The sequence below is a fragment of the Phaseolus vulgaris genome, chromosome 8, assembly GCF_051622355.1.
Source record: "Phaseolus vulgaris cultivar YP4 chromosome 8, ASM5162235v1, whole genome shotgun sequence".
Taxonomy (NCBI): Eukaryota; Viridiplantae; Streptophyta; class Magnoliopsida; order Fabales; family Fabaceae; genus Phaseolus; species Phaseolus vulgaris.
In genome coordinates this window covers 9,745,638-9,762,566 of record NC_143505.1, presented here as the reverse complement: position 1 = coordinate 9,762,566, position 16,929 = coordinate 9,745,638, and the positions used below count along the sequence as shown (strand labels likewise).

At 27.0% G+C, this 16,929-nt stretch overlaps 1 protein-coding gene across 1 annotated transcript; it reads right to left on the bottom strand.

Moving 5' to 3' along the window:
* Positions 1–8,929: 8,929 nt before the first annotated feature.
* LOC137824533 (secreted RxLR effector protein 161-like) lies at positions 8,930–9,566 on the bottom strand. Its single transcript, XM_068630199.2, has 2 exons — positions 9,325–9,566; positions 8,930–9,275 (listed from the first exon to the last, which is right to left on the bottom strand). Exons 1-2 carry the CDS (start codon positions 9,564–9,566, stop codon positions 8,930–8,932), a joined length of 588 nt encoding a protein of 195 aa, XP_068486300.2.
* Positions 9,567–16,929: the final 7,363 nt, after the last annotated feature.

Here is a 16,929-nt window from a genome sequence, read left to right as displayed (position 1 = left end):
ACTTCAACTCCCAAGCATCTACCACCAATATAGTATTTTACATTTTTTAAATTTAAAATTAGAAATTATGATATAAATCTTTATTTTTATTTAATGAGCTGGATTATATTCAAATTCACATCAGCATCAAATAAATAATATTAAAAATTATTTATCATTTTAACGTTCAAGGTAATTAATTTAACGTTAAAGTAAATATATTAATTAAAATAATTAAAGTACCAAAATATTTTTAAATAAGATAATTAATTTTTTTATACGTGTAATAAGTAACCTTTTTTCTAATATGCATAAAGTAATTATATATATATATATATTATTTTATACTTTTATTCAATAATTTACTTTGATATTGTATTTGAATTAAAAATAATTATATTTTAGTTAAATTTATAATTTATTTTTTTATAAATTAATTTTATTATTAAAGTATTGAATAATTGTAAAATAATATTTTTCAATATACACTACAATCATTAAATAGAAAATAATTTTAGAGATTAAAAATAATTAATTGTTATATCGATTAAATTAGATACTATTTTAGGGACTAAAAAAATTATTGATTTCTAAATTAGTTTTTATTACTGATAAATACTTTCTAAATTGTTATCTTACCTATCAAAATTTTTGCTACCAAATTTAGAATCTAAATAATTAGTAATTAAAATATTATTAGTTAATTATATACTAATTTAAAAATCATTTATCAATAAAAAAATTAATTTAAAAATCAATTTTTATCTAATTTAGTTAATATATCAACTAATTATTTTAATTTTTAAAATTAATTTTTATTTAATAATTTTTAGTAGGGATATCATGACTACTAATTTATCTTGAAAGACAAAAAAAATATGTTTACATATTTAGAATTAAAAACCTTTCTTTTCGCACAATTTAAAATTAATATAAAATAATTTACTTATTTTAACTTTCTCCAAATATTATGCTGGCAAATTTTAATTTTAATTTTTTTCAATACACAACAATCATTAAATAGAAACTAATTTTAGAGATTAAAAATAATTAGTTGTTATATTGATTAAATTAGATACTATTTCAGAGACTAAAACTATTATTGGTTTCTAAATTAATATTTATTAGTGATAAATAATTTCTAAATGGGTATCTAATTTTGCTACCAAATTTAGAATCTAAATAATTGGTAGTTAAAATGTTAGTAGTTAATTAAATACTAATTTAGAAACTATTTATGAATAATAAAAATTAATTTAGAAATCAATAATTTTTTTAGTCTTTAAAATAAATAATTTAGTTAATATAGCAACTAATTATTTTTATTTTTTAAAATTAATTTCTATTTAATGATTTTTTAGTAGGGATATTATGACTACTAATTTATCTTGAAAGACAAAAAAAAATATGTTTACATATTTAGAATTAAAAACTTTTATTTTTGCACACTTTAAAATTAATATAAAATAATTGACTTATTTTAACTTTCTCCAAAATATTATGCTGACAAATTTTAATTTTAATCTTTTTCAATATACACTACATTATATTATGACTACTAATTTATCTTGAAAGAGGAAAAAAATATGTTTACATATTTAGAATTAAAAAAAAATCGCACAATTTAAAATTAATATAAAATAATTGACTTATTTTAACTTTCTCCAAATATTATGCTGTCTAATTTTAATTTATGTAGATTTATTTTCACTTTTAAACGGTTGATATGATTACCGATTTTTTAGTTTTTATTATCAGTTATGATTAATTAATTAAAACAATTGGATCAAGTGCATAATTCAATTGATAATATATTTATTATTTTTTAAAACAACATAATCACGTCTATCTTTTTATTTTTAATACATTATTAACAATAAATTTTATATTGTTTTTGTGTATAAATTTGTCATCTATACAATATTATTTTTAAAAATTATTGCATACGAATAAACAATATTAAAAAATATTATTTACCTCTCTTACGTTCAAAATATCTGTAAATATTTCATTGTAACTACAATGAGCAATAACATAATTAAATTATAAAGTCGAAGTAAAATGTAATTATTTTTAATATAAATAGAATGTTAAAGTAGAATTGAATGAAAGTGTAAGAATAATATGTATATATAATTAATATTAGATAATATATATATATTATTTAATTAAATCAAGTATCTAAAAAATTTAATCATTTTAATTTATTTAAGATATTTTTTGTGTAAGTACTTAAAAAATTGTTTTGAGTAGAAGTGCTAAAATTAAAATGACATCAGAATTTTTCATTATTAAAGTGAAAATTTATATATTAATAGAAAAAAATAGTTATTCAGGTTTCATTTTAATTTAACCATTCTCTCTCTAACTTGTTTTAGGTGGTCTTTGGTCTTCTGAGTGAGCAAAGTCAAAAAGTTTCAATTATGCTCATTTTTTCTTTGATTTAGTTTTATGTTTTTTTTCTTCTGTTTATCTGGATAGATTCATTTACATGTGGTACAAGAGACTTCAGAATGAGTCTTTGTTGGTTTAGAGTCCTAGTGATATGCTTGGATCATTCATCAGGGTTTTGTGGTGCATGTTAAGTTATCATTGTGATCTTTAGGAGTTGGACCTCTTTGTGAGCACACGTACTTCTACTTGGGTAATGGAAGCTAGTTTTAATCTGCAATAGAACCTTAGGTTAGAAGATCTATATGTGAATGTGACACGGTCACAATCTTCAAATTTTCTTGCAGGTTGTATTGTTGAGTAAATGAATGTGTTTTATTTGGGATTGAAAGTGAAAGTATTAAGATAATAGATTTTGTTGATTTGATAAATTTACAAGTTGATTGTGGTGTGAACAAGATTCTTGAATGTTTGGCAGATTTGGTGTTTTTGCTTTAAGTGGTTGGGAGTGTCGTTTGTGTCTCACATTGATCCTTCGTCAAACATTGCTCAGTTCAGGTTAAGCATGTTTTCTGATTCATTTAATGATGTATGGAGCACAATTTGGGTTGGGGTTGTGGGGGAAATCTGGAATCACAAGAACTCTATCATTTTCAATAGGAGGGTGGCTGACGCGTCAGAAGTGTGTGCAATGGTGCAAGCAAAGGTGTGGTCTTGGATTTCTGCAAAATTTCGTTCTGCTTCGTTTTCCTTCTCTAGCTGGTGCTTAGAACCTTTGAAATGTATGAGAATGGTTTATTGACGTATGTTAGGTTTTTAGTAAGATTCGTGCTTTGGTTTGGTTAGTTTGGTGGCTTTAGTTTAGAAGTTGTTTATTGTATATTTTGTATAAGGGTTGAACCACCCCTGAAGTGGTTCGCATTTATTTAATCTTTATTGCTGATAAAAAAAAGATTCTTGAATGTTTGAATGGTATTATGAATCATTGGAAATGGAAACATTGATAAATATTTGTTGTTTGAATTTGGATGTTGAAAACTAAATGAATTTGGTTTAAAAATCATGAATATATAGATATATAGGTTGACATGAGAGTACTTATCCAACAGTAAGCAAGGTGATGTTAGTTTGGTTTGATATGTTTTATAAAATAAAAGTTTGAGTATTAATTTTGATGAAATCTTGAAAAGTTGTTTCCTAAAGTTTTGTTCTACTATTTTCGCTCAAGCAAAAGATCCTCGTTAAAGATAGAATATGGCAGGAAAATTTTGCTTGCTCTTGGGTACACTTTCTCTCAAGCGAGAAAATTCTCGCTTAAGAAAAAAATTGGGTGAAATTTTGGGGTGCTCTCGGGTCTATTTTCGCTCCTGCAAATGGATTCTTGCTCAAACAAAAATAGTACTTGAATTGAGCTTGCTCTCGACCTCATTTTTTGCTCAAGCGACGAGATTTTCGCTCAAGCTAAAAAAACCTTCAAATTTGAAATTTAATTCTAAAACATTATTTTATAATTGTTTATTGTTTTAATTAAAATTTGTGTAAATTTTATTTATATAAGTAATTGAACTAATTAGTTATGTATTTATGTGACTTCTTTTATATTTTTGGATTGTTTAAAAATGTAAAAAATTGGTGTAATTGAATTGTGTATTTATGTGATATGAGATATGAAATATGAAAATATGATCAAGACAATATTTTCAAGAAATGAATTGTCGTTTTGATATTGTTAGGATGTGCATTCACTAGGAATTCGTCTAGAAGGAGGTATCCTGACTCTACATGGAATCAAATAGATGAAGTTATTCAGGTGGTGAGAATCGAATGAGACTCATATGAATGGGTCAGTTGTTTGAAAGAGATAATATGTGCATAACTGAGTGAATTTCACAGTGTGGTCGTATGACAGGGCAAATCTTTTAGTCTAACTCAATACACGCATCTTCCAAAAGTAGAGTTAAGCGTATGTATGTTAGTCAATGAATTTCTTACATGAGTGATATGGATTGTGAATTATGATAAACAATTGACTACTTCGAAAAATGTATAAAAAGTAATAAATTTTATGTTTGTGATTTATAGTTACATTTATATAATTGCTAGTTTACCCTATTATTTGTCTTATATTGTTTTTTATTCATGTTGATTGTGTATTACAGTAGTATATGATTTTACTAGTAATAAAGTTTCATAGTGAGCATATGAAGTACTCTATTTCTTGTGACTTTTTTTTAATGTATATAAATATTAAATGAAGATGAATGCATTTTTTTAGATACTTCCTTGTGATATGTGTATACTTATATATTTTAATTAAATATTTACATGCACAATATAATATTTAAGAGGTATAATTAGTAACTTTAAATTTAGTGTTTAATTATATTAATTAGTATATTTTCTCTTTGGTTTGTATAGGGATGGTCTCATGATGTACTCTTTTTAGATGTAGGCTTGAGCGCCTTAAGTGATTCTCTCTGGGTTCAACTAGATGTATTCTGTTAGGCATATTTGGGAGTTTGTCTAATAAGGGAGGTTAAAGGTTGTGTTTATGTATAAGGGTTTGACCACCCGTCAAGTGGTTCATATTTATTCATTTTTTATTACCGGTAAAAAAAATAGTATATTTTATTTTAAGATTAAGAGAAGAAATGATAGGGTTTCTAGAGGAAAAATTGTTTTTGTGAAAAAAAAGGAATGTTGTGAAGGGAATGGAAAATTTATTTTTGGGAAAAAGAGAATGTTGTGGAGGGAATGAGATTTTTTTATTTTTATATTTGGAAAAAGATTAATGTTGTAGAGGGAATGAAAATGGTTACATGTTCTTTTTAGTGTTTTTTAATATCAGTATGTAACACAATATATACTAATATAATCTATATGTAAATATTTCAGTTTTTTAAATTAAATATGTAATACCTTACATACGGTGAGAATCCGTATGTAATTATTTCTTTTTTTTTAATTAAATATGTAATACGTTCCACTTTTTTTAAGTAAAAATGTAATGTTGTATATACGGATATGATCAGTATGTAATTATTCTAGCTTCATGGCGTCAAAATTACATATGGATTATGTCCGTATGCGATTACTTTTGATTTACATACGAAAAAATTCGCATGTAATGTATTTACATACTGAATTAAATTCATATGTAAATATCCGTAAGTAAAGGAATTTGCAACAAAACAAACAGATAGAATCGAAATTCGAATCTAAAAAGGATTGGAAAATCCTACTGGGATTTCAATATTTGTTTTAGGAATATAAAAAAAATGCATTTGTTACATACGGATTCATATATGTATGTAATAATCAGTATGTAAATAAATAATTTCTTGTAGTGATATAACAAGTGATCCAATTGGTTCAAATTGAATTTTTTATTCCAAAATAACATGGAATATTTTATTCCAAAATAACAACAACTTGAGTCAATTTGACTTAATTGAAATATTTCAACTTTTAACTATTAAAATATATATAACATATCTCATTGAAATCTATTCACTTAAACTATATAATTTTTTATCTCAATCACTTTTAACCCTTTAACATCTCAATCATATTATACATAACTAGCTAGAATTTTTTTATAATAAAAATTTAATCATCTTACCACATGAATATCTTCATCATATCTCTAAACATTTATCATTTCATATAACATTCCTGTCTAAGTTCAAACAACTAGAATACATTCAAACAACACAAAATCCCTACATAAAAATCAAGATATTGTGACCACATCACATTGAAATCCAAATGAGGTATGTGGGGGTATTTAATGGATATTGAAAGAGCATGGTGTTTGAGTGACTAGGTGTGATCTAAAAAGTCCTTTCAAAAGTCATATTGATTCGAAGAATGTTTGGATTTCCCACCAAAAAAGAACAAGATGTTTGACTTTGGATAAATGGTCAACTAGGCTCTACTCCTACAAGGCTTGAGCCTAGGGGACTTGTGGATCATGCATAATAATACATCAAGTTTTAGGTGACATCGACATGCTTGTCGATCTTAGAACCGATGTACTTAAATAATAGTAGTTTTCTTAAAGTTATCGATCGATGGTCGAAAAGGAACTTTTGAGTAGAATCCATAAATATCGTCCAGAATTTAAGAAAAGAGCTTAACCAACTAAGCAACTAAAACCAATTTCTTAATTTCAAAAAATGTAACTATAATTCCACATGATAAAGTACTAATTTCCTAGAAATTAGAAATTAGGAAAGGATGAAAACTTAGTAGACCTTTCCTCCTATAAATAGATCTTGGTCCTAGAGACTCAGAGGAGGTGATTTCACCCTTCTATAGTCTAGTCACCTTGCGTATCTTTAACTTGACCTCATGATTTGAAACAATTTTTTATTAACAAGTGCGAAAATATATATAGCTTGACTTCAAGCCAAGAATCACTAGCTTAAACAAATTGAGGATTTTGAGTTTTGTTCTCAGGACCTTGTGCATCTTAAACTTCATTTGTGCCTTAAAAAAGTTCTTTACCAACAAATAAGAAAGTATGTTTAGTTTGACTTCTCACCTTAACCTCTCTATTTTGACTTTACAATTAAGGATCTTTATCTCAATTTCATACATTTAAAAGCATGAAAAAACTCATCTACTATGAAAACATAAATTAATATTGTTGATTTGTATCAAAAGTTACATAAAAACATAAATTAATATTTTTGATTTGTATTAAAAGTTGCATGTCAAATTAAAAAACGAGCACTATCATCTTCATACACTAACACTAACCACACTAACCACTATGCATATTAAATTGGTGTTGCTGATGCAAATTATTATTAACATTGATTTTATTAAATTGGTGTTGTTAATGCAAATTATTATTAACATTGATTTTTATTGGTGATTCTTGTATATATTAGTTTTATTTAACTTTGCTGTTTTGTAATAATTTTAATTTTTATATTTATAAGTAATATTATTATATTAAGAACTAACTCATAAGAATTTAATTGCTCTTTAGTTGCTTATTTGTTCGAGTATCAAAAAAATCCTGTAAATAAATTTTTATTTGATATTTGAAATAAATTTTATATTCTCGAAATCTAAGTTTGATATAAAATTTTTATCTTTCTAATGATTTATTCAAAGACACTCTATCTTTGAATAAACAAAACACTTACCAATTACCACTTCATTCAAAAGTATATTAAGTTAATTTTGAATATTTTCTACCCTTTGATTCATCATAGTAAATATGCCATAGAGAGATTGAGGATGAGCAAAATATGAAAAGATGATAACCGCTAAGGTATGGTAACACAGCACACCTTTTTCTATCTTCCAAAACAAAAATTGTAATCTTTATACCCCTCTCCGTTACCATAAACACTTAGGAAAAACTCTGAATTATAGAATTTAAGAAGTATTTTTGGATTGAAAATACCTTCGGATTCTATAATCTATAATAGTTTAAAAAAATACATTATAATAAAATTGAGAATGTATTTTTGGATTATAGAATAAAAATACCTTTTAAATTTTATAATTCAGAATGTATTTTAAAAAAATATTATAGATTATAGAATGTGAAAGGTACTTTCTCCATTTTACAATTCAAAAAGTGTAAGTAGAAAAAAAAATATTTATGAATTGTATAATTTAAAGTATATTTTTTTCTAAGACAAAATAATTATTTCGCCTGATTTATGACGGTTTAAAAAAAAGTTATGGAGGTACAGGAATAAAGAGTCGAAGAGTAGAAGTAGGGTAATGAATAACCTATGTAAAAAAGAAGTTAAAACCGAGTCTTTATTTTCGTCGTTAAAAATAATCATATAAAAGAAGAAGCTTAATTATTTGAATTTAGTGAGCTAAGAAATCCGAAATTTTTGGCCATGCTTAATGTGAGGTGGTTAAAAACTCAAAATCATCTGTCATCTTCCACCAATAGAGTATTGAAAGCATAAACGTTACAATTTCACCATATATTTTTATAAGTATAAGTTTAAATTAATATTAAGAGAAACAAATATATATATATATATATATTTATCAGTAATAAAAAATAAATAAATGAGAACCATTTCAGGAGTGATTCAAATCTGTCTCACAAATTAAAAACAATTTATACATGGTACACAAATTAAAAACAATTTGTGCAAAACTTCACTTTGTTTCATCTTCTTTTTCTGATTGGTGTTTGGAACCTGTGGGGTGTATGAGGTTGGTCTCTTAAAGCTATTTTTTAGGTGTAGTAAAGACCATGTTTTTTAGTTAGTTTGGTGGTTTTCGTTTGAAGCTGTCATTTGTGTAAAGTTGAATCACTTCTAACTCCTAACCACTCTCTTAGTTCTTCAAATTTGTCTAGTCTAAGTGGTTTGGTGAAAATATCAGTCATGTTGCAATGCTTCACTTCTAGCTTTCCTTTTCCAACTTGTTCCCTCAAGAAATGGAACTTGGTCTCTATGTGTTTACTCCTCCCATATGAGATTGGATTCTTGGTAAGTTGATGGTTGATTGGTTGTCCACACAAAGTTGCACAGACTTCACATGATCCAGCTTCAAATCATCAAGCACAGACTCAAGCCAAACACATTAACAAGCTGCCTGCAGCTATATACTCTGCCTCACAAGATGAGAGAGCAACTACAGTTTGCTTCTTAGAACACCAAGATATTGGTGCTTTCAGATATTTGAAAAAATATCCATAGGTGTTCTTCCTTCCGACTTTATCACCACACCAATCTGAATCACTCCAAGCCTCCAAACAGTCTTCAACTTCATTCAAGCTTACTAGAAACAGTAAGCCATACCCTGCTGTCTCCTTAAGATACCTCAATATGTGCTTTGCTGCTGCCATATGAGGGGCTCTTGGATTACACATGAATCTGCTTATTAGTCCAACTGCATAGCTTATGTCAGGCCGGCTGTTGCAGATGAACCTCAAACTTCTAACAATCTGTTTAAACAAAGTACTATCTACTGCAATCTCCTGCCAGGCTTGTCAGTTTCAAATTTCCAGCAGTAGGCACCCTAGCTCCATTGGATTGATCCATATTGAATTTGTTGAGCACTTCATTAATGTACTTCCTTTGATGCAGGATAATACCTTGATTTGTGTATACAAATTCCATTCCTAGAAAATAGCTAAGCATTCCCAAATTTGTCATTTCAAAAACAGCCTTCAATCTATTTTTGAATTGCTCAATCTCTGTCATTGAGCTCCATGTCATTAACAAATCATCCACATATAGACATACATAGATTAAGCTTTGACTTTGTGACTCTCTTACATACACTCCATATTCTACTGAACACTTTGTGAAGCCTAGCTTGAGCAAAAACGAATCTATCAGTTTATTCCACACTCTAGGAGCTTGTTTGAGTCATAAAGTGCTTTCTTAAGTTTGAACACTTTGTGGTTGGCATCCTTTACTTCAAAACCTGGTGGCTGAGTCACATAAACCTCCTCTTCTAAAATTCCATTCAAGAATGCAGATTTAACATCCATTTGATAGATTTTCCAGTTTCTAGAACTGGCCACAACAATCACCAATCTAATGGTTTCCAATCTGGCCACTGGTGCATAGACTTCAGTGTAGTCTATTCCATGTTTATGCAGAAAACCCTTAGCAACTAATCTTGCTTTATTCAAATGACTAACAGTTGGTTTAAGTCCAGACCAAATTGTTTCTGGTACAGCTGCCTCCAAATTTTTGTAGGACACTATAGGCTGCAGTGGTGACAGCCTCTCCCCAAAAGCTATGAGGCAGCCCCTTGCCTTTGAGCATGCACCTTGCCATATCAAGCAAAGTTCTATTTGTCAATGTGTTTGGCTTGAGTCTGTGCTTGATGATTTGAAGTTTGATCATGTGAAGCCTGTGCAACTTTGTGGACAACCAATCAACCATCAACCTTGCAAAGAATCCAATCTCACATGGGAGGAGTAAACACATAAGACCAAGTTTCGTTTCTCAAGGGAACAAGTTGGAAAAGGAAAGCTAGGAGTGAAGCATTGCAACACCAAGGAGCAAGTGGCTGATATTTTCACCAAACCACTTAGACTAGACAGATTTGAAGAACTAAGACAGTGGTTAAGAGTTAGAAGTGTTGCAGAATTTAGCTTAAGGAAGAGTGTTGAAATAAGCTAAATAGAAGAGTTAGGTTGTTAACTCTAACTATCCAAAACTTAAAGCTAGATACTTCTGTTATCATAATGTTTTTAATTCATTCTATTTTTAACAGCTATAAATAGCATTGCTTGTATTGTATCGGTACAGTTTTTCTAATAAAGAGATTTCAGTTTCAATTCCAATTATCAATTAATTCTTAACAATAAGCACTTCCTCATAGTCCTAAATTCTAAAGGAAAGGAATTTTTACAAAACTTTAAACACTAAGAAGATATGTAGGAAGAAAAACTCCTTGAAAACTAACTGTATTTTTCTCATAGTCCTAAATTCGAAAGAGAAAGTGAAACAAAACAGAGTAGTATTTTTTAATTATGTTAATGACAACATTATCATTATTTTAAATAGTAATGATAATATACTAATTAAGATTTGTTGTTGAAAACTTTCTAAATCTTGGATGTTTTTCTCCATCAAACTAAAAGAAATAATAATAAAAATTAATTAATTCTAATGATTCAAAAATATTATAAATTTAATTAAAAATAATATAATAAAAATTTTAAAAACATTATCATGCAATTATTTTTTTTTCTAAAAAAATAAAAGTAAATCACTCTTACAAATATTTAAATTAATAATTAATTTGATTTAAAATAATTGTTTTAATTATTTATTTTGGAGTGAGATAAGTATTTTGAAATTAAAAGAAATTAACTTAATTAAGTAGAGTAAATAATTTTGTAGTTTTAGTATTAGAGTCTCATTCATATCTATACAAATAATTTTAATATTTTTTATGTTAAACATGGTAATAAAGTTTGTGGAGTGTTGAGACTTAAATTTATACAAAAATAACTAATAATTGCTAATGATGTATAGTAAGGAAAAACACAACAACATTTATCTATAAAATTATATATATATATATATATTATATTAAATAAAACTTTATATATATATATATATTATATTAAAGAGAGTAAAGTGTATTTAAAATTAGAGATGAGATTTCTGTTATAGTTAACACAAAGAATATCTAAATTTATATCTGTTTAAATGAAATAAACTTATGAGTTATTTCATGCTATTATTTTGTTTTTCTGTTGCAACTGCAACACACATGCACATTAACACTCCAATGGTGAACGATACCAATGACATGTATAAAACTTTAACTTCATATTATTCTTATGCAAGACTTACTTGCCTAATTAAAAAGTATTTTCTTAATTTTCATAGACTTAGAGAAAATAGTTAAGACTCTTGTTTGTAAACAATACAACTTTTAAAAAAATTCAAAGAATGTTAAAAGATGTGTGTTGATAAGTTTTAAAAAACTATTACATTATAACTTCACTAAACAAAGAGAATTCCTTAAACTATTATAATAATAATTCTCAATTATTTAGAAAGAATTAAGAATCTGTTAACCGATTATTAACTTATAATTTTTTTTTATTTTATCAATAAAGAATAAATAAAATAAAATGAGACACTTTCTTATACAAAATCCTAAAAACAGGTTTTCTAAAACCTTACCAACTAAGGATCCGACAAATATTGTATTAAAAATCAAGTTAAAATCCCAGACAAAGATAAAGAAACCCAACAAATACAGTTATTTATTAACTTATGATAATAAATTATTTATAAATGTTAAAAATCTCTCACAATTAAAAAGTCGATTAATCACTTTTAATAGTGGATTATTTGCATATAGCCAAATTTTATATAACAAAATAATAAATGAATCATTTATGTGTGTTTAAATGACTTTTCTTTAAATATTTTAAAAAATAGAAAAATTAAAAGTAGTTTTCTTTATAAGCTAAAATTTGTTAATAGATAAACTAATATGTAGAAACTCCCTCATATAGTTTCTCGTCATTTATATTTTTAACTTATGTATAAACTTATGTTATGTAAAAGCTCATTTCTATTTTCTTTCTATTAAAATGACTTATAATGGAAACATATAGTCTTATGCTTTTATTTTCAACAATTTAAAGATACAATATTTAATAAATTATATTTTTTATAATAATAATTTAAATTGATCTTCGATTTTAAACTTAATCAACTCTAAATATTTCTAAAAATCTTATTATTCATAAAGTATATATATTAATGAAGTTACTCTAAACATGTTGAAGTGCTAAGAACACGCCCTTTATTCTTATTTTATTTATTCCAAATTACTCTTTAATGAATATCCCAAGACAAAATCACGCCATAATCATACATCTTAAAACAGTAACAAAAACAATGTATATACTTTATTATATATATATAATATATCTAAATGGCTAAAAAATGATACTATTCATTTTAATTGTTGTATCTTTCTCTAATTTGTTAGTAATTTTATTGTGTTTCTTATAGTCTCTTCTCACCTGACTAATAATTTATTGACTTTTTATCTTGGCAAATTTATCTCTTAACCCAATTTTTTAATTACATAACATAAAAATAACAAAATTTACTAATAATTTGATTCTTATTTTCTTTATTCCAATTAAATTTGATGTGCCTTTCATTTTAGTGTTTTAATTAGTTTTTAATTCATTGTTATAATGATTTTTAAATTTCACACTGTTGATAATTTATTAATGCCGATCATTGTTATATGTTTTATTTTTTATATGATAAACGTAATTTCAAAATTTTCGCACAGTTAACATAGAATATTTTTTTTTTTTGCCTTTACTTTATTAATTCTAGTAATAAATTATTTTTTAAATCTAACATCTAAAATTAATTGTAACACCCCATAATTTACATATAACTATTATAATAAAAGTTCGTTCTACCAGTTTCTATATAAACTTTGAATTTTTCAAAACATTCCTAATACATTATTAGGATTTATAGAAATACAAATATTTACATATCCATAGCTCAAAATAAAACTTTGAAACATCTAAGGCTCTCCTGCACCTGTATGGTCATCTGCTCGTGTACATAGTACAATCATAGCAGTTCAAACACAACAAGAAAAGCAAGGGTAAGCTAGTGAAAATAGAATTTTATAATATACACACTTAAATCCAAAGAGAAAACCAAATTACATGATCAACAAATCTCAACCATAAACCAATCACATAGATCTCACATGGATCTACACATCCAAAATACTCAACAAACAACTTCTACCGGAAGACTCGTATTAAGTAAGTCCTACCAGGCTGATAAAAAAGAAGTAAGTCCTACCAGAGACTAACACCTGATCCAAAGATTACCAGCGAATCCAACATCCAACAGCAAGGATCAGGGTAAGTTCAATACAACCCAAGTCGTGTCACGGTGTGCATGAACTCCCCCATCAGCTTCTCACCACCTGATATCTTAGTCTATGTGACTTAGATCATCAGTGAAGCTCGGAGATCTCTGTTACCACATATGCATCAATACTTAATACACAACAAACATCAATCCATACATTATCCCAAATGTATGAATTCAATTCCATACCATCCTGTCATACAATATCATTCAAAAAGTGATCCACAATATTCAAAAGTCTATTTTGACATAAAAAAAATAACACTTTAATACTAAATCATCAAAACCTAATATTTCCACAAATTTAAATAACATATAAACAAACAACCCAATATATATAAACACACAACATCCTGCAAGAGAAATTGAATATTGAGACCACGTCCCTTCCACATCCAGATCTTCTAGCCTAGGGTTTTATTAAAAATTCAATTTAGCTTCCCTTACCTCAATTGCTTACTTTCCAAAAAACTTTTAAAATTTTATTCACACGGTCTGGATAAGCTTCAAGATTTACAGGCCAAGTTATCCAAACAGAACAAAAATTCAGTATATAGTAGACTAAGTTGAGAGGATTAAACTTCTCAACTGACCTCACCAAAATTGATGACTAAATCCTAAGAAAAAACAAAGAACAAAGGATATTTAGAGTAAAAATGAACTTACTCTGTTTAAACATTTGATCGGATAGAAATGTTCCTTAACTCGTCAGCTTCAACGTGGTCCGATCAGATTCTAAAATAGATGAAGATTGAGAGAGAAAATTAAGAGAGAAAAAAAAAGAATATGGAGAAAGAGAGAAATGGAGATAAGGAAGAAAAAAAAAACGTGCATGATTTTTTTTTTTTAAACGCCGTTACAAATTATGGTAAACGTAATTTCAAAATTTTCGCACAGTTAACATAGAATTTTTTTTTCCTTTACTTTATTAATTCTAGTAATAAATTATTTTTTTAAATCTAACATCTAAAATTAATTATGGTTCAAAACGTGTCTATAAATATATATATATATATATATATATATATATATATACATTTACGCAGTTCATGATTTACCAAATCAAGAGTTACATAATTAACATCTACCAGAAAAAGAATATAGTATATATTTAGCAAACTCTCTATACCATATCCTATACGAGGTATGGTTTAAAAAAAATTACAAGAAAGGTAAACTATTAAAAAATTACAAGAAAGGTAAATTATAAAAATAGTAAAAAAAATACAAAATATAAAATATGTGATCACATTAAATAAAATATTTTTTTTCTTAATTGGTAAATAATAAATTAATAGAAAAAGAGCACAAAAAAGGTGCCCCAACCTTATATACCTTAAGGGTACATCATATATTCTCAAAGAAGTCTAAAAAGAAAGAAAAATTTGTCAATACATATCGACCTTTTATCCTCACAAAATCAACATTTTGCTACCAAAGGAAAAAAAGCGTCCTTGGAGCTTTGTTTTTTAACGAAACTCACGATTGCATTTGGGTGAGGGCAAAGATTTCACTCACATCCATTTTTACTTGGTTAAACACAATCTCATTCCTATGTTTCCAGATACACCAGATGATGGATACCCACACTCCTTTCCACAACTTATTACTTTCTTTGTTAAGCCAAGGGCAATGAAATTGTTCGAAGTGTTCCTTTAGAGCAAAATGATTTACATATCTAACCCCAGTCCATTTACTACAGCAATTCCATACAACGCTCACAATCTGACAAGTTAAGAAAAGGTGTAAAGACATTTCCTCCTCGGTCCCACATAAAACACATGATGAATTCGCAAGGTGGACTGACCTTCTAATCAGATTTTGCTTTGTGGCGATGTTGTTTTGCAATGTTGTCCAAACAAAACATTGTGTTGATGGTGGGAACAACAAACCCCGCATAACCCTATACATATCCTTAAGTGCACTTGGGATAGAATTAGAAACGATTGCATATGCAAATTTGACAGAGTACTTACAGATTTGCGGGTCTCTCCATAACCATTTGTTCTCCCTGTCTGTTTTCAAGATTTGACCTTCCAGCACAGTCATAAATTCATCTACTTGAGTCTTCTCTCATTCAAACCACTCTCTTCTCCACTTGAATTCTCAAACCAATTGTCTCTATTCCATTTACCAAAGCGACTCAGGGGATTATTTATGATGAAAAGGTTATTAAACAACCTTAGAAATCTAACTTTCAATTGACAATTATCAATCCAAACGTCTTCTCACAACTTAAACGTCTTCTCTCAACTTGACTTTTTCACCAAACCCCATTTCATATTAAAATCAAATCAATTTATACCCTCTCAATACTCACACGCTTTCTTTAAATCGCACCACAATGTAGAAGCGACATCAAATAAAGTCTATCTACTCCATTTCAATATATTAGTCTAAATACCCTAAGTTTAATACAATAACATCTATAAAATTTTGAAAAGAATTTTATTAAATATATCTTTATCATAAATTAGCATTTTATTCATCATAAGATCTTTTGGTCTACAAATTTGAGTTCCATAACCTATGCAGCACAGATACTGACACGAACACGAAGATACATATAATATCTAATATGTAGGACATGGGGACACAAATCTATATAATATAATTATGAATTATATAAATTAACAATAAAGATTTATGTGCACAAGTATGTTCTATATTATTTTTTGGAGCATAAAAATGATTTTCATGACTGATTCAAAAGGATTTATTTCTTATTTTTATAATCATAATAAAAATTTATACAATAAGTTTGAGTTTTTAGAAAATTAATATATTTTTTCTTTTTAAAATTGTGTTAGAACCATACTAGAATTGTTAGAAATCCAACAAATACTTTTTGAATTGGACACTTCATGGATACGTGTTCTACAAGTGTCATACGAGTGTCAGTGTCCGATATGAGTATCCGACACCGACACATCATTTAAGAGAAGTGTCTGAGCTTTATAGTCCATAACTCAAGACAAATTCCTTGCACGACTAACTCCCTTCAAATTTTCACACGTTTAATTTATTAATATATATAATTTAGATAATCAATGATGAATAATTTTTCACACAATTAATTTATTAATTTATGTAATTTAGATTGTTAGAATTATTATATTTAATATCACTAATCACAAACTTGTTACCCTAATATTTGAAGTATCTG

Coding starts and splice junctions, on each gene's coding strand:
- LOC137824533 (XM_068630199.2), bottom strand. CDS start 9,566: ATGACAGAGATTGAGCAATTCAAAAATAGATTGAAGGCTGTTTTTGAA. Junction 9,276..9,324: donor GCAGGAGATTGCAGTAGATA/GTACTTTGTTTA, acceptor CATCTGCAACAG/CCGGCCTGACATAAGCTATG.